Consider the following 22,678-nt stretch of genomic DNA (forward strand, 5'->3'; position numbering starts at 1 on the left):
GTTCATCTGGACGCGGAGGGCTGGAGCATCGAAGATCCGGAAGCTTAGTTTTGAAAAGCACGGAATTGCGCACTCGTGGGCTGAGTGTGTAATTCATCTTTGCCACTATTTTTAAAGTCGTTCGTTCGTGTCTGTTAGACTTTGGTTTGAAATGGCAGACGGTCTTGAAAACCTATGTGTATATTGAAACTCGGTTTGTAAAATTTTATATGTCGTACTCGGTCTATAAAGAATTTTGTTTACTATGTCATATTTGTACCATTCGAGCCCACCTACGTGTGGGACTACCGGTGTTGTTTCGATCGACTTGTGGGTCAAAACAGACTGTCAAGTTACGTTTAATTAAGCTAATGCGCCTGATTTATTTATTAATGGCCATTACGCTTAATTAAGCTAGATTAATTTGGCGGTTCTGTCACACAGACATCGAATTCCAGGGAAGAATAGATCCTCAAGATGGAGCTTGACAAACATGATTCACAGAGGAGACGAAAGCTTGTGCTCCACTCAGAAGAACCAAGACAATGAAACAGTTGATCAGGTGGGTTTATTGATTATAGTCTCGCACGCGCAGTACACCTTATAAATTCAACTCCATGAAGCACTGAAGCAAGAACGTAAGGATGTATATATTCATCAAAACTTAAACTTGAATTCATCGTCTACATCTGACAAGCTATCTGGCGGGTCGTATACAATCATATCGGGGAAAAGCTCCAGAAAATCCTGCTTTATCTTCTCCCTCAGTTCAGGGTACGGGACCAGCCCTTTCAGGATTACACGGAATGGCAGCGAGAGGGGTGGCTCGGGGGAGTTTCTCATGTCCTCGTAGATTTCCATCGCCAGATCAATTAAGCCGGCATCGCAGAAGGCTCTCACAATGTCGCCGTAGGTGTGCTGATCGAATAGCACGTCTTCAGACTTGAGATCGGCCCAGACCTGCCTCGTCTCATCAACCTTCTTGTTCCTTGCTAGCATGTACAGCATGTCTCGGTAGAAGTACATGTCAGGACGGTACCAGATTTCTTTCCGCACAACACCATATATCTGCAGCAACAAATCAATACTTCATCATCCGGAAGACTATGCCAAACTTCAAATGGAACTGGTTGTTGTCCATTGGATGCTATGCTACTATGCTCACGAAACACTGAACTTCGGAAACAACAGACTCTACAAGCAATAACAACATATGTAGGAGCATCTCAATGCTGGGAACAGTCCGCAACCATAAACGGGAAAATTGAGGATTGACACTCTGTTCCAATGAAATTGAGGGTTCACTCTTTTTTAGTCACTTCCGGCTTCAGTCAAGGAATCATAGTGATAACAGGCGAAAGGTTAAGAGATTTCTTCAGATGATTAGGTGTTCATTTATCTACTGGATATGAGAATTCAATCATGCTATCAACTAAATAGTTTTTTTTTCTTGAACTACCTCCTATAAATTTGCGTGCCTTGTATCAAGTGACTTGGCCTCATCAGAAAAATTTAGGTTAGAGGCCTTGTCTAAAAGTATATACAAATAAGATAACTATAAAGCCTTTCAACTCTCATGATCATTGGACATATTCATATATGAGTACTGTTCATCTCAAGCAGCATACAGGCCTTTTAACTGGGGCCAAAAGAGAACAAACAAGTTGAAAGAATAAATGGAATAAAGGACAAAATGGTAAATAATAGCATGCAGCATGAAAAGATAGGCAAATCCTCAACAGGCACTCATGTAATTGGCAAATGATTCTCAAATTAAAATGGCCTAACATATCCCCAAACAATGAACATAAAGAACTAGGTAGCCCAGAGTTTAAGAGAAAACAGTGACTGGCAACAGGAGAGATCTATCAGCAGTTGTGAACATTGTGTTTTTTAACATCTATCAGTAGGAACAAGCCATGTTATGTATCATCGATTAAGTAGATATAGTAACTCTTTCCGAGTTTAACATACTGAGTAAAATTATGTAAGAAATCCAAGGCTGAAACAAATTTTAGAGGCCAGGATTCCAGTAAGTATGATTCAAGGAGACGTTGAGATCAGCCATCTTTTACATTGAAGGAGGTTGTAAACGGAGGCATGAAAGGATGGAATGCAAGCAATGAATTGTAATTGGATAGGGCTGGACAGAAATTAGTGATGTGCATGCTAGAACCATGATCAAACATCCTTTACTACTGAATACTGATATTGTTGGGTTTCATTTCTAGTCTACATCTACGCCTATGGTATGCCAGCTTGCTTGCTACTGTATACTTGAGACCAAATAATGTGAATAAGTTCTGGGTTTTTGGATTATTGCAATCCCTCTGTAAAGACAAAGGCAGCATGACCCATCAAAACTATTTATGTTGAAGGAATGTCTTCAAATATTATAAGTAGTATCAAGTAAGTTATTTAACACTGCAAAATCATTTCAACAGTTTATTAGAAGATACAAATCTAAAGAAAAACTTTATGCAAGATGACCTTGTAGAATGTTACCCATTTAAACAAGCCCCTACTGTTTCATTAAAAAGCGCCAATGATTTGTCCTGATTTAAGATAAGCGCACATGCCAGTTTGGTCTCAAACAAAATAGCAAAAAAAAAAAGCCAAAAGAGTACTACCATAGCTTCACATGACCACATGCTACAGTATGCTCACAAAAAATTAATAACCTCAAACAGCCTCCTCTAGATCATAAATATCGTTGTTGCAGCTGGTAACTCAAATGGAGGGAATGCTGAAGGCATCACAATTGTGTTGCTACAGGCCCTAATTAGGCCTCAAAACAAGTAAAAGGCAGCAGTCACTAGTCAGTGATCTGAACTGCATTTAGATTCTACATTATAAGCAATATGACGCAAAGACATAGGTTTAAAAACTTTAAATCCCTGATTTTCTATACTCAGATAACAACACAATTAAAGCATGAAGTCTATGCTTCAATGCTTGTGCGATTCTTAAAGCATAAAGTCTATGTTTGTGCAATTCAAGTTGAAAACAATGATACAACTAGTTTTTAATACACGTGGCATGAATTCTAGCAAATGGTTAAAGGAGATGAAGAATTCGCCAATACCTGTTTTTTTTTTTTGGGGGAGGGGGGGGGCACATAGACGCCTAAGACCCTCCTACATCCAATTTCCACTGCACTATCTTAGTAATCCTATTTTCCACTTCTTGGGGGGTGGGGGTCTATTTCTCGCGCACGCGGGTGGGAGGCGTCGCGTCACATGGACCCCTCGCACCTCCGTCTCCCCCGCTGCCTCCGCCCCCTCTGCTGCCTCCACTGCCGCCCTTCACCGTCTCCCCCGCCGCCTCCGCCTTCCTCGGCCTCCTCCGTTGCCGGAACCGCCTCCGCCGAAGTCCAGCCGCCGGAGCTTGCCGCCTCCGCCTCTTCTACGACGCGCGCTCGCGATAAATAGACCCTCCCTCGCACCTCCGTCTCCCACGTTGCCTCCGCCCCCTCCGTCCCCTCTGCCACCTCCACCGCCGCCCTTCACCGTCTCCCCCGCCTTCCTCGGCCTCCTCCGCTGCCGGAACCGCCTCCGCCAAAGTCCAGCCGCCGGAGCTTGCCGCCTCCGCCTCTTCTACGATGCGCGCGCGATAAATAGACCCCCCCCCCTCCCCCCCCCCCCCCCCCCCTCAAAATTGGTTTTGGAAAGAGCACATGAGAGCAATTATTTCCTACTCCAGCATGCAAACATCCTGACAGTGTGACAATCGAAAATGCAAGATAGGTGCCTCAGATTCTGCCTAAAAGGTGCATTGAAACCCCCATTTTGCAATTCAGAGTTTAAGCCACGCAGCTAGTGCACGCGGCTTTTATATAGACGGTAAGTCAAGTAAGTCAATCATTGTACACGGTAAGCAATTGCAAAGCAAATGTAGACATTTAGTCAGGAACTAGACAGTAGAGCGCGCGGCTTTTATATAATGGGATGGTAGTGAAAAACCTTCATGGAGAGGATGACGTGGTCCTGGCGGAGCAGCTCGGCGAGGACGGCGAGCAGGTCGGTGCGGAGGAGCCGCGACACGTGCGAGCGCATGAACTGCTCCAGGCGCGGGTGGCCCCCGGCCGGAGGAAGCGCCGCGAGCCGCTTGAGCTGCGCCACCGCCATGAGGCCCTCCTTCCCCATCTCCTTCTTCCGCCGCCATATCGATAGGCTCGGGCTCGACGCGGCAGACGTGGAGCATAACCTCTGGTGGAGGTCAGCCTCGGCGGCGGCCCAGGGCAGGGTTCGGAAGAGGAGGCGATGGCGGTGCGGGAGGAGGAGACGGGGAAGCATTTGGGACCGACTGCAACTTGGGCCGTTGGGCCTTCCGGTGGAATTTGCTTCTTTCCGACTATAGGTAATACCCAGGGGCGGCGGACTCGGTACCTTGGTTTTGTGACGAATACACCCCTGCCCTTCACCTTCCCCAGGCTACGAATCAGCCAACCTTCCCTGCCCTGTGTCTCCGGCCGCCATGGCGTTTCGATCTGAGCCGAGGGAAAGACAGGAGGAGGAAGAAGAGGGGTATGGCGGCGCTGGGCTAGCGAACTTCCATTGGGCTGTCCACGCGGTTCACTCTATGTTGAATGGGCCAAAACAACAAAGAGTTAAGCAACCAACACTTGCGGAATGCGTGAGGGTGACGCGAATAGAATTGAAATCGTGAGATCGACGACAACGGGGCGGACGCGGGTATATTGAGCCGGCCCATTTAAACAAGCATGAGGTCTGATGGTTTGCACTTTGCACGGGGCCTTCAGCAGTTGACTAGTAGAGTCATGAGTGAGTCCGGAGGGAACAGGGGAGAGGGAAACAATGTCGATTACATACGACCAGTAAGAATAACCGTGCTAACATTATGGGTGCGTTTCAGACACACAAAAAAAACAACACATGACTCAGAGTTCAAAATGAGAAATATATGTTTCACACGAAGGAGATGTAACATAGAGTTATTATGTTGATTACACCACCACATCGAGCAAGAACAAATTTAAAATTCTAAAACCAATGATTTTATCGCAATGGACTAACATGGAGGCTCGATTCAAGCTCTGCTGGGTGTGGGTCAGAATGGACTAACTCAACTCTGCAAACATCAAAGAACAGAACAGTGGAAGTATGGTTTGGAAAATTCAGAACTTAAATTTTGTAATTGAAGCAAGCTAGTAGAGGAGAGAAGGTAATACAATTTTGCACACAGCATGATATAAATAGCAATTGACGCCAAAGAATGAAACAGGAAATTAGCATAAAAATGCATTAAGTTTCACGCCTCAACATTTTTTTTCTATTTTGCATATAAGTTTCAAGCCTTAGCATTTTTTCCCCTTTAGCCATGTCTTCTAAATTAGTATTCTCTTCATACAAAAGGATAAGATACATGCACACAAAGAGGAGGAAAAGGTATATACTTGTAGATCATCCGCCAGCTCCACTCAGTGCTCTAGCTGCTAGGTGAAACTCTGCTGATGGAATAAGCTCATATACCTGCAGGAATACATTATGAAAGACAAGGCAACAAAACATGAGTGCAATGTGGGCCACTGCAATTTTACACAAAAACAAAACAATATGTATGAAAGTATAGTAATTTGAAAAGCAAGGGTGAAGAAAGAGGCCGCCCACCGCGCCCCTGCACCCACCGCCCGCCGCCACCGGCAGCCGCCACCGCGACTACGTCTGCATGCGGGGGGCACGGCCGTGCGTGCAACCGGTCAGGAGCTGCTCGCGGAGGCTCCCTGCCTGGGCGGGCGACTCCCGCCGCCAGTGAGCCGCCGCCGCCGGATCTCCCTGCTCCGGCCGCCTCCGCCCCTTCCGGCCACAGATCCGTGCTCCCCTCGACTCATCCTCTCCATCAATCCCTCCCATGGCCTCCCTAGCAGTGCGAGTTGGGAGATCGGGAGGATGACCTAGCTGCCCACCCGCCGCCGCCACCGCCGGTGACCACTCTGGTCCCGGCGGCCGCAGCCCCCGCCGGCGGCCGCAGCCCCCGCCGGCGGCCGCAGCTCCGCCCCTCCCCTTGCCGCCCCGATCCGCCATCGCCTTCGGGTCGCCGTGGGTTCGCCCTCCCGTGCGTGCTCCCGGTGCTGCCATCCGCCATGCCCGTCGAGCACGATGACGACGACCTCCTCGACGACATGGCACGGCCTTCGGACCCCGACCCCCCACCCGCCGCATGCGGCTCGCCGGAGCACCTCCGGTTTGATTCGCCGCCGCCATCCACTCGCCCGCCGGCAGCCACTTCGGCATCGGCGGCCACCACGCCCACACTAACGGCCACCCCGGCACCGGCAACCTCCTCCTCGCTGACGGACACTCCTCCCCCTCCCTCGGGCACGGAGCTCTCCCCCCGGACGCCACTCCGTTTTTCCCCGACGGCCGAGGGAAGCAGCTCCGATGGAGAGACGAGACCCCACCCCTCTCCGGCGACGACGGCTCTCCGTCCTACCGCCACATCTTGTTGTGGCAACCGAGGGCGGCCACCCCTGCCTCAGCACTGGTGGCGGCGTAGGTCGGCGCGTTGGCTCCGATGTCCAGTCTTCGCTCCATCGTGGTACTGCCTCCACGTGTGGAGGGTGGGCACCGCAAGCGTCCTCGTCGGCGGAGCCGCCAGCTACCCTCCCTGCCACCCTAGACGGACAAGCGATCCCGACGCAGCAGCCGCCGGCGCGGCACGACGGAGCTGGTTGTCGGTCTCCAGCGGCACGACCACCCCCACAAGGGTGGTCGGGCTGCCCCTTGCCGCCTCCGTGGTCAGGCTGCGTATCGCCCTCCTCGCGTCGACCCTGATGGTTGGCAACGAGTTGAGAGGCAGCGTGCACATCCTCGGGACCTTCGGGAGCAGCCTTCTCGGCCGGAAGCGCCGCCGCGGCGATGCTTCCCCAAGGTGCTTGATGGACGATGCTCGAACTGCATTTCGTTCAAGCATCGGGTTGCCTCGTGTCGTCAGCCATCGTGGTGCCTGCGCTGCCATGGCCTTCGGCACCGTGCCAAGGATTGCTTGCGGCCTCGTCGCCCGCCATTTCGCTCGGGCCAGCCTCGGCTAGATGGTCGTGTCGTTCCTGTTGGGTTTGGGCATGATCGCCCTCCGGCCTCCGACGTTCGGCTGGTGCTGACGACTGCTGTTGCTGACGGTGGCCTTGACCTCATGCTCTCCGCCACCGATGACTTTGCTATGGTTGCTTTGGCTGCGGCCAAGTCAGCGATCATGGCTGTGCTTCGCATCGAGGACGACAACTTCACCCTCGGGCCTGCCGTCCCCGAGCTGTTCGTGGCCACCTTTCGGTCTCAGGAGATCCGAGATCGGGCTTCGGCGGTGAGTGTTTCTCGGGAGAGGCCACTTTCCGGCAGTCTTCTGGAGCACTCTGGGGTTGCCACAACCGTGACGCCTGTGGGGGTGCCGCCTGTTGAGGTGCCACCATCAGTCGAGGTGGTGCCGGCTGTGGAGATGCCGGCTGTGGATGTGCTGCCTTCTGCCGAGATTATGGTGCCAGCTTTTGAGGAGGCAACCGACACGGTCGGGACGTCGGAGGACGACAATTCCGCGGCCTTGGAGGACTTCATCAGCAAAGTCTTGAAGAATATTCCACCGCCTCTTGTGGACAAGCCGCCTCGTCGCCGTCGAGTTGACCCTGTCCTCGTCGACGAGCCTCCTCAGGTGCCTTCGTCTGAGGTACACGGCCTCAGGCGAAGCCATCGCCAAGCCTTGGACCCTCTCTCGGCCGTCAAGCCGGCAAAGCGAGGGTCGGTGCTCCTGATGCGCCGACTCGGTGAGGTTGGCGCGCCTCTACCCTTGGCGGCTTCGGCAGAGCAAGCGGTGGAGAATTTGTTTCGCGAAGGTCCTCAACCGCACCACATGGATGCAATGCGGGACATGCTTCCGATGTTGAAGAACATGAGCAACATCTCTCCCTTCGTGGGAGGGAGCGTTGACTAAGTGCTACGCTTAGAGCCAGTTGTTAAGTTGTGCGGGATGTGAGTAGTTCACATTGGAGTTTATCTTTCGGGTTGTGTTCAGCTGGCTTGCGGCTTGTGTTCATTTGGAGTCCGTTTCATTTGAGTTGTAACCGAACACTGTACTAATTTCTTTTTCATCTTAATACAATGATACGCTGCGCGCGTATTCGAGAAAAAAAAGAAAAACTTTAGCCCAAAATAGTGTGTAATGTCACCATGGCAATTAGTGTGAAACTGTTTCTTTATGTAGAAGTGAGTAAAGTTCAGAAGATGTGGCTCTGATGCTTTCCTATTAAAGCAACTGTGCCTTCATGTAAACAAGAATTATTGTAACAACAATAATAACAACAACAACAACATAGCCTTTTTTCCCAAGCAAGTTGGGGTAGGCTAGAGATGAAACCCGAAAGAAATAAGTTCAAGGTTCAGGCACATTGATAGCTAGTCTCCAAGCGCTCCTATCCAAAGCTATCTCTTTACAGATATTCCAATTCTTAAGGTCTCTCTTAACCAACTCATCCCACGTCAGTTTAGGTCTACCTCTACTCCTCTTTACATTATCGACCCGTTCAAGAACCCCATTACGCACCGGCGCCTCAGGAGGCCTTCGTTGGACATGTCCAAACCATCTCAGCCGATGCTGAGTAAGTTTCTCCTCAATTGGTGCCACCCCGACCCTATCTCGAATAACTTTGTTCCGGACTCTATCCCTCCTTATATGCCCGCAAAACCACCGCAATATCCGCATCTCTGCTACACTCAGTTGCTGCACATGTCGCCTTTTTGTAGGCCAACATTCAGCACCGTATAACATCACCGGACGAATTGCTGTCCTATAGAATTTGTCTTTTAGCTTTTGTGGCACCCTCTTGTCACAAAGGATGCCAGAAGCTTGCCGCCATTTCAACCAGTCAGCTGAAATTCTGTGCCTAACATCTTCATCAATGTCGCCATCCTTTTGTAGCACCGATCCTAAATACCGAAAAGTATCCTTCTGGACCACCACTTGCCCATCTAGACTAACGTCTCCCCCCTCATGCCTAGTCGCGCTGAAATCGCACATCATGTACTCGGTCTTGGTCCTACTAAGTCTGAACTCTTTCGATTCTAACGTGCGTCTCCACAGCTCTAACTTCCTATTAACCCCTGCCCTACTCTCGTCAATTAGCACCACATCATCAGCAAAGAGCATACACCAAGAGATCTCACCTTGTATATCCCTTGTGACCTCATCGATCACTAAAGCAAATAAATAAGGGCTCAATGCTGACCCCTGGTGTAGGCCTATGTTAATAGGAAAGTCAGTGGTGTTGCCATCACATGTCCGGACAAACGTCGTCGCATCTTTGTACATATTCTTAATGAGAGTAATGTACTTAGTTGGGACTTTGTGCTTCTCCAAAGCCCACCACATGACATTTCTCGGTACTTTGTCATATGCCTTCTCAAGGTCAATGAAGACCATGTGCAAGTCCTTCTTCTGCTCCCTATATCTCTCCATCAATTGTCATATTAAGAAAATCACCTCCATAGTTGACCTTCCAGGCATGAACCCAAATTGATTTTGGGTCACACTTGTCACTTTTCTTAGGCGATGCTCGATAACCCTCTCCCAAAGCTTCATCGTATGGCTCATCAGCTTAATCCCACGGTAGTTAGTACAACTTTGAACATCGCCATTGTTTTTGAAGATAGGTACTAATATACTTCTCCTCTATTTTTCCAGCATCTTGTTTGACCGAAAAATGAGATTAAAAAGCTTAGTTAACCATACTATTATTGCTCTATCTCCTAGGCATCTCCACACCTCAATGGGAATACCATCAGGGCCCATCGCTTTACCTCTCTTCATCCTCTTCAAAGCCTCCCCGATCTCTACCTCATGAATTCTCCTCACAAAACGTATGTTGGTATCGTCAAAAGAGTCATCTAACTCAAGGGTAGGACTCTCACTCTCCCCATTAAACAAGACAATAAAAAATAAACTGGAATCAAGTTGTACTTGTTGGTCGTTGCAAAGACAACATCCATTATAGCAAAGGCATAGGAGGCAACTCACTGGTAATTGTGTAGCTTCTGATCGGAACCAGCAAGTGTTTCCCGCAGTCGGCAGTGGCGAGGAGAGGACGGAGCGCCACTGCTCCTCTGGGCTTAGACTGCCTTTGTCCTTAGCTGCGCCCATTGTTGGATGAACTGAACCTAGAGCCTTGCTTGGGCTTTTCCTGGTGTGGATGGATAAGGGAGTTTCTCAGGTGGAGAAGGGAGCCCACAGTCAATTTTTAAGAGGATTAAAATAGCAGATGTAAAAGCACTCGCAGTTTTTAAGAGGATTCCCTGGACACAAAGATCGTCCTCAAGCACAAGTCAAGCATCATTGAGCTTCCTAGGTCTTTGTACTGACACAAAAAAACATATATGCAATGAAGTCTGCACCATCCTAAATATCAGATAATCATGTACATTTTTACACCAATTAAAACATTCCAATAATGACTCTCTTTTTATACAACCAACCACATGCTCAGATTGTCAAGTTTTCTATAATAAAACATGGATCAATGGAGAAGCAAAAATATTGCATTGTATATGGAAAAATAAACACACTGCAGAAAACTTGTAATGACCCCTATCCATAGTTTTGTTAGTGCCTACAGGTGTACTTATCTGCATACTTTTATATACTCTTTGCTAAAAAAATATATAATGGCATCTGTAACTGAAGGCTTCACATGTGAAAAGAAAAACTGATGTTAATTGTGCAAACATGAAACCAGCACTGTCGCCCTGTTCATGGGTTGGTTTTCCCGGGTTTTGGTTTGTTTCCGGACCAACCCAAGGAAAATATACTGGTCCGGTGTGGGTTGGCTTGCATGGGCTGCCATCGGGTTGATTCATTTGTTGGCTTGGTCTGGTTTGACGGGTCCAGTGGCTCGGATTCGAATTCCAAGCCTATTCTGACAATTGCGTGCGCCCTTTGTGCTGATCCCACCACATCATACACGGCATCTGCTATTGGCTTAGCCCTGTTCATGGTCCGGTCTTCCAGGTTTCTGGTTTCTTTCCAAACCAGCCCAAGGGAATGTAGAGTAAGAAAGTGACGATTCAGATACAAGAGTCACGATTCAAAATTCTGAACATACAAATCAGCATATCGGTTTCCAGTGACAAAAAACATTATAATTTCTACATAAATAATCCTTGTCATGTGAAAGCACAACATTGGAGTGCCATGTCTCTGTAGGAATGCAAGTTACATAAGTTTCAGAAAGTGAAACATTTCCTGCCCAAATGGAATACATAGTAGCATTTCAAGTAGCAACACGTGCCGGGCATGTAACTGTGCACAGCCACAGGATTCAAAAGACAAACACCTGACTATACCTGGAAACCATACATTACAACAAGGAGCTGCATTGTGATCAGAGTGCTAGTCCAATAGCAGCTACTAGCCCAAGATATAGAGATCAACCGAAGGAAATGTGAAGCCAAACAAACTGGCTTGCATCAAGCAACCTACAGGTGATCTATTCCCATCCATGAATCTGCCATCACAAGCACAAAAGCAAGATTCATTCATGAGGGAGGAAGAATTCATTGTTCTGGAGCCAACGCGGTCATGTGAACTTTTACTTATTAATTTTTCAGTCTCCATGTTGAGACCTGCAACACTCATGCACAAACTCTGATCTGTAGACCTATCTTAATTGCACTAGCCTTGCCAAATTGACATCCGGAACAAAACTGAGCAGACAAGATCATGAATAAACCACGTCGATTAAGCACCAAGATAGAACACAAGCTACTCATTGTAACAAAACACAAATTGCAGCAATTTTTCCTGGTAAGGATGCAACAAGTAACAGGTTAATTACACCCCGCAGAAAAGCATCTTCTTGATGGGGGCACGAACAGAAGCATCATATTTCTAAAGCACAAAATAGAAGCTGGAATCCTAACATTTGAGTGCCATGTCTCTGCAGGAACGCACCTTGTTAGAAATTGCTATCCTTCAAACTCAGTGAAATTTGAAACAAAAAAAGGCAAGTTACATAAGTTTGTTTTAAACATAATTGACGGCAAACAAAGCTACCAAGCTGCTATCCAGTATAACTTGAAATAACTATTACCAGCATTATTGCCAGCTGCAAGTATTGTCAGTACAATACCCGACTACTTGACAAGTGAATCTGATAACACACATATATCTTATTTGCTGTCAAGACTTCGTTGCAATCTGAACAATTGGATACTGACCTGTCTTTTTCAGACAACACATACAATATGTTCAGTAAGGACGCAAGTCCATTTTAGCATGCATTTCAGGACTCGTAGCTGAGAAATTGTTGGATACAACAACAAATGGACTGATGTGGGATTTCATCATCACAAATAAAGAATGGATTGAATCTTGCACCCATTTCTTTCTTTGCAAACTAAATCTAATCTCAATCTGAGCTAGGGTTCATAGCTGAAAACAATCCATGACACAAGGAACATATATGAAAAGAGTAATGGACCTTGTTAGCAGAGGTCTCTATGGGAAGATGCGGTGGCGAGTCCACATCCATGTCTAAGGAGACAGAACCATAGATGCAACAGCCACCTTCAATTCCCACGCTGCCTCGACCGCGAGCGCAGCCTCCACCTCGAGGCCTCGAGCGAGACCGTTGCGCGGCATTTTCGTCCCGGCCGCCGGGCGTCGCCGCCGTCCGGCGCAGACGCGCAGCAGCCGCCGCGGTCCGCCGCAGCCGCCGCGGTCCGCCGCAGCCGCCGTCCGCCCCCGCAGTTGGCCGCCGAAGCGCAGCCGCCTTGTTTTTCCTTTGGATATATTGTTGTGTTGTGGTTTTGATGGGTCCGACCGGAAACCAAACCAGTCTGCCGCTTCCATCGTATGGTCACACTGGTCCGGCTCCAACCCACGCTAGAAACCGGGTGGACGGGTCCATCTGGGTTGGGCACGGGCTGGTATTCGGTTTTGCTAAACCGGTGAACAGGGCGAACCAGCAGTCAAGCAGAAAGTTCTAATGACGTTTTTACTCACCAATCTGAATGACAGCTTCATTTCATCGGAGCAGCGAGTAGGAACACCAGCATTGATAATCATGCATCATCACTTGTATTCATCTGCAGGTGGTCAGCTACACATCGCTGCAACAGAATGTGTAGAATGATTCTTCAGTAATCAACAAAAAATAGTTACCGATTCCTAACAGCTTAGATCAATTTCTAACAATATAGTTATCTGGCACCCATCCATTAGCAAAGACAGCTTAGGGGGTTTAATGGTATTTTTCAGATACGGCGATGTTTTAGTGCTATGAAACCAATTTTCGGTGCTTTAGGGGGAAAAAGGGCCAGGATGCTGAACCGGCTTATACAGACGTACCTGGGCACCCGGAACTGAGGCCAACTGGCAACTAGAATCCGAACAAAGCAAACAACCACATCCCTACCCACACCCTCCCGTGCGAGCCGTGACCCGCGCACCGCCGGACAGCCGCCGCTCGGGAGCCGCGACCAGAGCAGCCATCATCCGTCCAGCGGTCCAGCCCCAGCCCCTCCCTTCAATCCCGAACAGCTCGCCCCGGCCACGCACTTGCGCCGCATGTTCCTGCCTTCCTGGTGGGGGCACCGCATGTTCCTGCCTTCCGGTCCGAGCAGCCTCGCCGTGCCGGGGGAGCAGGGCCGCCGGTCGCGGGGCTCGTGATCAGCAGTGACGCCCGTGCGCGAAACTTGGGCGGGCGGGCGCACCCACTGGCGCTCTCCCGAAAGCGACGCGCGCGTCCATCAGCCCAGCCTCCCCCGCAAGTCGGCAAGTGGCCTCTCCAACTTGCACGCCTGTTTGATTCAGAAATCGCGACCGCCTCCCCGGCTCCGCCACGGGCCGCTCCAGTAACTCCGTTGTGTTTCGGCGGCGAGCGAACGCTCGCTCTCGGCTTCCGGCGGAGAGAAAAACCCCGCGTGGGCGATGGGGAGTAGTCTGTGATGTACCTTTGCTCCCGTGTCATCGCTGTCGAACCCGTAGTTGCAGGATCTCCTACAGTATCCCGCCGATCTGACCGAAGACAACGCGGCGACGAAGTGATGTTTTTTTCCCCACTCCTTTACGGAACGTGATGATTTGATTGGTCTCCTCGCGCTCCCGGTGGCCGATTTGGCCGATGAGCTCGTGTCTTTCAGGCTTCAGCGAATTCCCCTGAGCCGTACTCCTACCACATGAGCGCGCAAGGAGGGATCATACGCGCGCGTGGAATGGAATGAAGAAGAGCGCTGGCTCCGGCGAAGAAGAATCGAGGCATTCCGGCCATTGCGATACACTTGCTAGCAGGGGAAGATGTCGCCTTGCAAATTGGTGCCATGTACGTACAACGATGGCCTGGAAAGAGACCGCGGTGTTAACCAGCTCTGTCGCGGACAGTACAGGGAGCCAGTTGATGAGCCTCTCCTTTGTGTCTGTCATGTTATGGTCCATGCGCATGATTCAGGGTTCTCTTTTTATTTTATAAAAGAATAATTCAGCCGGGCCGATAATTGAATTGTAACGGTAGATGAAAACATTGTTCAAGGAGTTGGTTTTCACTTTGATTCATCCTTAAAGTAAGAAAAGTTGAACTTTGTATGGCAAGTAGAACTTTGGTGGTCCTTTCATCTGAAGAAAAGAGCAGGGTACAAGTTGACGACCGTGCCAAGTTGATGTCCCGTATAATAGGGAACGTATCTGGTGCAAACCACAATTTTTTTAAAAATCCGTGTAAACCATGGTAAAAAAATCGTCTAAATTCACCAAAAAAATCACACATGTAGATGATATGATGATACACAATGTTGTAAAATATCTTGTCCAAACTCGACTTCGTTTGGTTAGAAATTTGTTATTTTTATATCTCACAAAGGAAGTCGAGTTTGGAAAAGATATTTTACAAGATTGTATATCATCATATCATCTACATGTGTGATTTTTTTGGTGAATTTAGACAATTTTTTTTACCGTGGTTTGCACATGTTTTCACGAAATTGTGGTTTTGCATCAGATATGTTCCCCGTATAATAATGTGTACAATTAGTTATTAGCTGGTGTGAAAGGTTAACAATCATAAAGGAGCGGGATCACAACGACGGAAAGCAACAGGATAGTGCAAGAGGGGGGTGGTATAAAAAAAAATGGGCATCCCTAGGGCAAGCACAGTGTGGGGTTATATATAAACCCATCTCAACCAACTTGGCTTACTTGCCTGCCCTATTCTATGCTCCACTTCCATTACATTACATTGCTAGTTGTTCGGAAATCTTTGGAGAAAATCACATTCATCAGTCTTACCCCCTTCTTCCCTCTTTAGTTAGCTAATCGCCTCCTGCTGCATAAAGATTTGCATCTTGCATGCATTGCTGCTTGCCCACTTGCTCTTAACATTTACTCCTATATTACTTAAATACTTAGCTGCTTCCTTTTTTTTATTCTGAGAGACGTCTTCCTTAACAATGATAATCCCAAACCATAGACAACCATCTCTAACATTTGATGGCCCCCTATCAAACGTTTTACAAATTTGTGTGTGTAATTCATTTTCAGATATTTTTTTACAAATATAAGTTACTTCGACGGTACATAAATACAACTTTATGTTCCACATCAAGCTACATTTTTTTTGCGAGGATCCACAGCAAGCTACACGAGTACTTCTAGTTTTTTCTTTAACGAACCAGGCAGGAACTACTCCTAGTTTTGTTACAATGTATTGTTCATATAACAAAACAAAAGGAAGCGCCAAAGTGCGTCCCGCCGAGATAATAATAAACATGAAGTGAGATGAAATTTAAGAATATCTCTGCGTCGATTATGTCAAGTTTTTTTCTCTTCCTAAATTATCGTAAAGATGAAGCAGCAACGTCCCCCCGTGCAACTTGGGCAAATTGTTGCAAGGTAGACCCCACTTAAAGATGATTTAGTTGAATTAAATTAAAGAGGAAGCACAATTAAAGTGAGCACACAACTGGATACATATGCAACAGTGCGAGCCAGGACAAGTTGGCGCACTTTGCATATATAAACGGCCTCCACCCCCAGCAACCTCTTCACCATCCCCCCACCCGCCGCCGCAAGGAATTCCACCGCACGCGAGACCAGGAGGGGGAGAACGGAGAAAGCACACAGCTAGCTACGAACAGCGGAGCAAGGCCAAGAACAACCAACCAGCCAGCAGCCAGCGCAAGATGCCGTGCATCCAGGCGTCCAGCCCCAGCAGCATGCCGCACCAGCACCACGGCCGGGTCCTGGCCGGCGTCGGGTGCGCGGCGGAGGTGGCCGCAGCGGCGGTCGCGACGACCGCGGGGATGCGGTGCGGGGCGCACGACGGCGAGGTGCCCGCTGAGGCGGCGCGCCACCACGAGCACGCGGCGCCGGGGCCCGGGCGGTGCTGCTCCGCGGTGGTCCAGCACGTGGCGGCGCCGGCCGCGGCGGTGTGGTCCGTGGTGCGGCGGTTCGACCAGCCGCAGGCGTACAAGCGGTTCGTGCGCAGCTGCGCGCTGCTGGCGGGCGACGGCGGCGTGGGCACGCTCCGGGAGGTGCGCGTCGTGTCGGGGCTCCCCGCGGCGTCCAGCCGCGAGCGCCTCGAGATCCTGGACGACGAGAGCCACGTCCTCAGCTTCCGCGTCGTCGGCGGCGAGCACCGGCTCCAGAACTACCTCTCGGTGACCACCGTCCACCCGTCCCCCGCCGCGCCCGACTCCGCCACTGTCGTCGTGGAGTCCTACATGGTGGACGTGCCGCCGGGTAACACCCCCGAGGACACCCGCGTGTTCGTGGACACCATCGTCAGGTGCAACCTCCAGTCGCTGGCAACCACCGCCGAGAAGCTCGCCGCCGTGTCGACGTGAGGAGGGACCTCCATCTCCATGGGCGATCGATCGGTCGATGGTTTTTCCGGGGCCAGGAGAGGGTTGCGTGTTTCTTCGGCGCGTGAGCCTTTTTCTTCTTCTTCTTCTTCCTCCTTCTCTGTTTCTTCACATTTGACCCTCTTGTTTTTCCTTATTTTTTTTCTCGTTGTTGCGAGAGACACCCAACCCTCCTCCTGTCCCTTGTCCAAATTAAGATTCAAGAGACGACAAGTATAAATCGATAGAGATTTTAAGTTCCGCCACACGATCGAATTTCAATGTGTATATATGTTCGTGGTAGTAGGTATGGTCCCTGGAAAGCACAAAACGGGTCGAAGTTATACTGATTGCACATGTTCTTGTAACAAGTTTTGATCTGAATGTACCAAACGTACGGTATGTGTGTCTCGTGACTCGTGAGCGCAGAAAATGAAGAACCTGAACCTCATTCTTCAGTAATCCGCCAAGCTCATAACACACAGCAGGAGTGATGAGAGTCTGATCGAAAATCGTAACAGCACTAGCTCCTCTAGTTGGACAGCCAACCAGTCTAACTAGTTGTTGCTAATCTTCTATGTTGAGTAATCGATGGATTCATAAAGGAAGCAGAAGGCACATCTAGCTGCCAAATTAACATGGAGTACACAAACGTACGGTTTTGATCTATCGGGTATTGGCGAATGGCGATCGATATTTATATGCAGCATCTAATAAACCGCATATGAATCCCATCTCATGACGGGAGAGGATTATGAAAATGCAAAGTAGAGTTTGCAGGGATATGCAAAAATCTGCAGCTAATGACTCGGTCAGTCCGGCCCTGGCTCACGTTCGTGATATCTTTTTGTTCGTCGGTGGAGAGGACCAAAACAATAACCCGGTCACGACGAAGGCGAAGGCCAAGACGACGAGCCCTTGGTTGAGACAAGGAGCGAAGCCCAGGGTGCCCTTTGCGAAAGTGCCCCGCCCCGCCCACTCGCGGCGCGTCGCAACGTCTCGAGCTGTACTACCGGCTACCGCCCCCGCCCCGCCGTCCCGCTCCCCGCGCCAGCCAAGCCGAGCAGCCAACTTGCCGGGGCAAGGGCAGAGGCCTGTCGTTGCCTTGCCTCCCCTTTCCCTTCTCTCACCTATCGCGTCCGTCCCCTTCCCCGCCCCCCGGCCGTTTCGAAATTCCTCCTTACCGCTTTTATTTTATCTAATTATATGTATATACAACTACTCCTACCATCTCTAGCTTTCTGCTAAGAGCATTTCCAACAGTTTGGCAAATCGAGTTGCAATCTTTGATTTTTGGCAAAAACGTTAAAAATACTCCTCCAACAGTTTGGCAAAAGACTTGGCAATTTTTAGCAACTTGGGAAAAACCAGCCTCCAGCGCGTAAATATACGCGCGCGGCGCGCGGTTGTTGTCGTGATTTCTAGTCAGGTGGGAGGGTGAAAAAAAAATAATAGAGAAGGGTTCCTGATTTAAGTTTTAAGAGGTGTAAGAGTATAAACATAATTTTGTTTCTCTCTCAGGGTTCCTGATGTAAGTTAGATCTGGATTTGACAAGTGAATTATGCCAAACTGTTGGAGATAAACTCTTTTTTTACTTGACATATTTTTTTAGAAGTTGGCAAAACACAAGATATGCCAAGTAAAATATGGCAAATTCTTGGAGATGCTCTAAGTACTGTATCACTCTTAAGGTTGCTGCTGTGCTCCTGTAGACAATAATAGGACGCTACCTGCAACTTGCGCGTACGTTCCGATCGAGACCGGCTGCAACTTGCCTGGCCGTCGGTAAAAGAAAAAAAAAAGGAAAAGGAAAGAAGAGCAGGGGGAGAGAGCACGCAGGCCAGGTCAGCAGACGTACGTGACGCGAGTAATTAACTGCGCAAGTGGGAGCTCAACTTGCACGTCAGGTCGCGTGATTAGCATTACACGGCTGGTTCCTCTCCCTCCCGCTTGCTGCTTTTTTTTTTTTTTTTTTTGCCCCCCTCTTGGCATCCAAGTTGCATTGGGGGCCGATGGATCGATCCTTCCACTTGCTTCTGGAACGGTCTCGACGGGCTATCGGCCGGACTCGACCAGGCCTCTTCCAGCCGAGGGAGGAAGCTTCCATCCCTTCTTTTCTTTAATTTTTGAAATTTGGAGTTTCGACAACGATTTAGTCAAAATTCAAGATGGTTGAAGTTTCTTCCTTTCGAAAAAAAATTGATTCCTTTCAAAAAGATGGTTGAAGTTTCTTCCTTTCAAAAAACCATTTTTTAATATCTTACTGATCACTGTGTCCGACCGGGCTATATTTAGCTCCTATGCGATGGGGGATGCTGATTTTGTGGGTTGGGCATCTCAAGGGTAAATTGAATCCATCAGCTAATTGATTATTAAATAATTTTAATTGTAGTCGATCCAAACGAGACCAGCTAATGCATAGCTAAATCTATTTAAAATAGCTAAATAGCTACTATATATCCAATTAGCTGGTCCAACTTATATTATCTAATTCTATTTAATCAACTTCTAGATTTGCTGGGTGGATCCAAACCAAATAGAAAAAGGGAGATCTACTTTCGTACAAGGTAATTAATTAAACAAAAAAGGTACGTATACGTGCAACATTACTCGTGTGCCGCAGTAATCATACGTACGCACGGCACTGCTCTCCGATTCGTACGCGAAGCCTCCGTTGGGGCTACACCGCCGTACATCCTCGTAGAACGTGCAACGAGGTCACCAAACGCACCCGATGATTGGCTGGGGAGAGATTCCGATCCCTGCGCTACGATTGGCCGGTCCAGCTAGGTGGTCAACGTCCGACATCTGGTAAATCTAAAAATAATATATATTTACATGCATAGTAAAAGGTACTATAAATTTAGAAAATAATATATATCTTCATACATAGTAAAATCTGAAATGTATAGTTTTATAACAATTAAAATGACTAATAATTTGGGACGACGATCTACTTCATCCAGCTAAGGCTAATGGCCACGTTCGTGTTATTTCATACCGATTGATTAGACAAAATCCACTTGGGTTCGGTGTTTATCTGGTGCTAACAATGTAGCACTGTACATTTAATTGTGACTCGATATCGTCTGGTTTCATCTATTATATTATTAAAGAAGAAACCATCACATTCGCCGAGAGGGTATAGAAATTCCCACGTTAATCTAAAAAAGAGAAGAATTTGCGCCGCTGAATCTTATGAAGATCCAACGGTCTATATTATTCTAAGAATTCATTTCGTATTAAAAAATTCATATCACACAAAAAAAATCCACATTGGATTAGAAATCTATCATGCTTCGTATACGGCTAGAATTAAAAAATAAGGAAATTAAAGGCCACATCATAAACACGTACTAGGACTATCATGCTTCGTTTATCAAAGTAGGACTCTATCGTGCTTCATTTACCAAAGCTTTTGCTCAGGTCATCACGTTCATCAAAGCTTTTGCTCAAGTCCAAGACCGACTCTGTCACGTATATTCTCACGCTAAATATATAAAAAGAACATTAAAACAATTGGCACAATTAACTTTGTCTTGCACAACTTTTTTCTAGCCGAAAGAATTTCTTCATCGTTTCTCAACCAGATCTCTCAAACAACTGTCCCAAGGATTCATCAACTGAATCACAAGTATTTAGAGAGCGTCAATCAGGTAGCACATAAAGTTTTGAGCCTATATTAATTTGGAGATCATCAATCAGATAGCATGTCAAGTTTTGAGCAACTGATTAGCACACTAATTGACTCCCATATTAATCTAAAAAAGAGAAGAATTTGCACCGTAGGATTATATAAAAATCTAACGATTTATATTGCACCAAAAAGTATGTCTATATTAATTTGGTACTTCCTATTAGAATTAGACTTTATTAGTTTTTCCAATGTGAAAATGACTCGGACTCCATCTTTCCGTAATCATGTCTCTGGTCAGATTTAAAGAAAAAAAAGGAAAGTTGACATCATAAAATATGTCCGATCCATTCCTAATTAGGCGCAAATAAAAGAGGAAATATAAAAAGGACATTCCTGTTTTTTTTAGCAAATCAAGGTCAGGTCGAACGCTGGACATAAAATGCTCACCCTCATCAATAAATAAATGTTTACTCTATAACTATATTCTTTACTTTATTATTTCATATGAAATTATATACAACCAAAGTTATTTCAGCCGCAGCTGGCCAAACTAGCCCCAAGTCCATAGCCTACGAATCTACCATACATAACAAATCACAATCTAAACCAGCAACTGAGTTGAACTAAATAGGGAACTTCTCCATTAGGTGCATCGGACGTGAAACACACTAATCAACTTTAAATGTATGAAGGAAAAAAAATTGAAGATGGAGAAATCAGCCAAAATAGCTCGAGAAAATGAAGTAAAAGAAAAGAGTTAGAAACAACAGCAAAGATATGCCCGGAACTATACATCGATGAGAGAACAAAAGTCTGAAATGAGCCAATTTATGCAGTCAATCAAATGGGCTAGAAAATAAATAAGGAAAGTACAATAACCAAATTGAAAAATACCAATGGACTCTGTTGAATAAAATATATAGGGTGCGCTATTTAACACGCCGCACGTTGAATTAGTATTCAATGTGCCCGAGCGCAGCCACTAACAGGAAACGGTGAATCATGGCAGAAAACAATTGAAGGGAAAAATATCATGCTATCATGTGCTCCGTCCCAATAAAGCTATGTGCTAAACAAATATTGGAGCATAGCAAAAAAAAATGAAACTATGACGAGTAAACTGTGATTTGTATAGCGGCCAGCATCCACTGCACTAATTGGAAATTGCAAGAGGAGAGAAGAATCTATAATAATTTACTGAATTATCAACTAATGATTTACCATAATAATTTTATTAAGCTAGCAACAATATGGTACTATAATGCATTTGCAGGACTTGGCTGACAATACTGACCTACAAAGCTATCCTCAACCAGACTTCCATTGGTTAAGAGAAAACCTGTCTCTACGACGACCTCCAGCCATTTTTACCATAGAGCATATTCTCATGGAAGGTAACACAAGGGTGGTGGATAACCTCAAAATTTAATCTAGATAATCTAGGTGTCAGGCTCAAAAAGAGTGGAGCTCTTATCTTATATAATTTGAGCTCAAAATATAAGGATCATGTTAAATCATGAAGAGACCACTAGGACTATGATCGCTTACCACCCACAAGTCCTACTTACCAGTGCACATTGTACAAACTAACTAATTATATAGATAGCTACAGTGCATATCACCATTGTGTAATGATGGTCACATACTCGAGTTATAACCCTAATAATGATAAGCACATATATTCCAATGATAAAGAAGATTTAATTGCAGACTTCATCTTCCTCACACATTAGTAACTTGCGACTAACCTAGGGTAAAATTTAGAGGGAGCACACCTCATTAAGGTCAGCTAAATTTAAGAATTAAGGGTTAAACATTGTAAAAATTTATTTACTACCATAATTTTAAATTAAAATTTTCAAAATAAATTAGTAATACTTGAGTGAACTAGGTCGTTCGCCCTTCCATATTAGTAAGCTCATTGGACTGTGGATGCGCAATGGAAGAGAACATTTGCCAAGTGGGGCAAAGTATGTTATGAAAACTGGAGGTATGCAACATTGCTAGGGCATCAATGGAGAATCACGACTTAATAGCAACAACTTACATGAAACAACCATATAGCATTATCATTTGTTGATGACCGAGAGCTAAAAAATTTTACAAGTGAAAAAACGATAGATGACAACCATTGTGGAGTGTTGTGCGAGATCTAGAACAAATCAACTTGAAAATCGATATTTGACATGCATGCACACCCATCCATTGCATGCCACAGGTAGTGTTCAA

At 47.0% G+C, this 22,678-nt stretch overlaps 2 protein-coding genes and 1 long non-coding RNA gene across 3 annotated transcripts; 1 reads left to right on the forward strand and 2 right to left on the reverse strand.

Annotated features, from left to right (window-relative positions):
- Nucleotides 1-525: 525 nt before the first annotated feature.
- LOC120692186 (pentatricopeptide repeat-containing protein At1g62350-like) lies at nt 526-4,539 on the reverse strand. Its single transcript, XM_039975429.1, has 2 exons — nt 3,942-4,539; nt 526-1,047 (listed from the first exon to the last, which is right to left on the reverse strand). The coding sequence occupies exons 1-2, from the start codon at nt 4,272-4,274 to the stop codon at nt 637-639; spliced, it is 744 nt and encodes a 247-aa protein (XP_039831363.1). The 5' UTR covers nt 4,275-4,539; the 3' UTR covers nt 526-636.
- Nucleotides 4,540-11,190: 6,651 nt separating this feature from the next.
- Nucleotides 11,191-13,249, reverse strand: LOC120687252. The gene is made up of 2 exons (XR_005680667.1): nt 11,929-13,249; nt 11,191-11,778 (listed from the first exon to the last, which is right to left on the reverse strand). It is a non-coding gene; the product is annotated as an uncharacterized LOC120687252 (long non-coding RNA).
- Nucleotides 13,250-15,994: 2,745 nt separating this feature from the next.
- LOC120692451 (abscisic acid receptor PYL4-like) lies at nt 15,995-17,204 on the forward strand. Its single transcript, XM_039975758.1, has one exon. The coding sequence runs from the start codon at nt 16,152-16,154 to the stop codon at nt 16,812-16,814; it is 663 nt and encodes a 220-aa protein (XP_039831692.1). The 5' UTR covers nt 15,995-16,151; the 3' UTR covers nt 16,815-17,204.
- The last annotated feature ends 5,474 nt before the right edge of the window (nt 17,205-22,678 follow it).

This window comes from Panicum virgatum, chromosome 9N (genome assembly GCF_016808335.1).
Source record: "Panicum virgatum strain AP13 chromosome 9N, P.virgatum_v5, whole genome shotgun sequence".
Lineage (NCBI taxonomy): Eukaryota > Viridiplantae > Streptophyta > Magnoliopsida > Poales > Poaceae > Panicum > Panicum virgatum.

What these genes read in the sequence shown, in the direction of transcription:
- LOC120692186 (XM_039975429.1), bottom strand. Translation starts at nt 4,274, where the DNA reads ATGCTTCCCCGTCTCCTCCTCCCGCACCGCCATCGCCTCCTCTTCCGA. An exon ending in ACGTCATCCTCTCCATGAAG is followed by an intron (nt 1,048 to 3,941) that starts GTTTTTCACTAC and finishes TTGTTGCTGCAG; the next exon opens with ATATATGGTGTTGTGCGGAA.
- LOC120692451 (XM_039975758.1), top strand. Translation starts at nt 16,152, where the DNA reads ATGCCGTGCATCCAGGCGTCCAGCCCCAGCAGCATGCCGCACCAGCAC.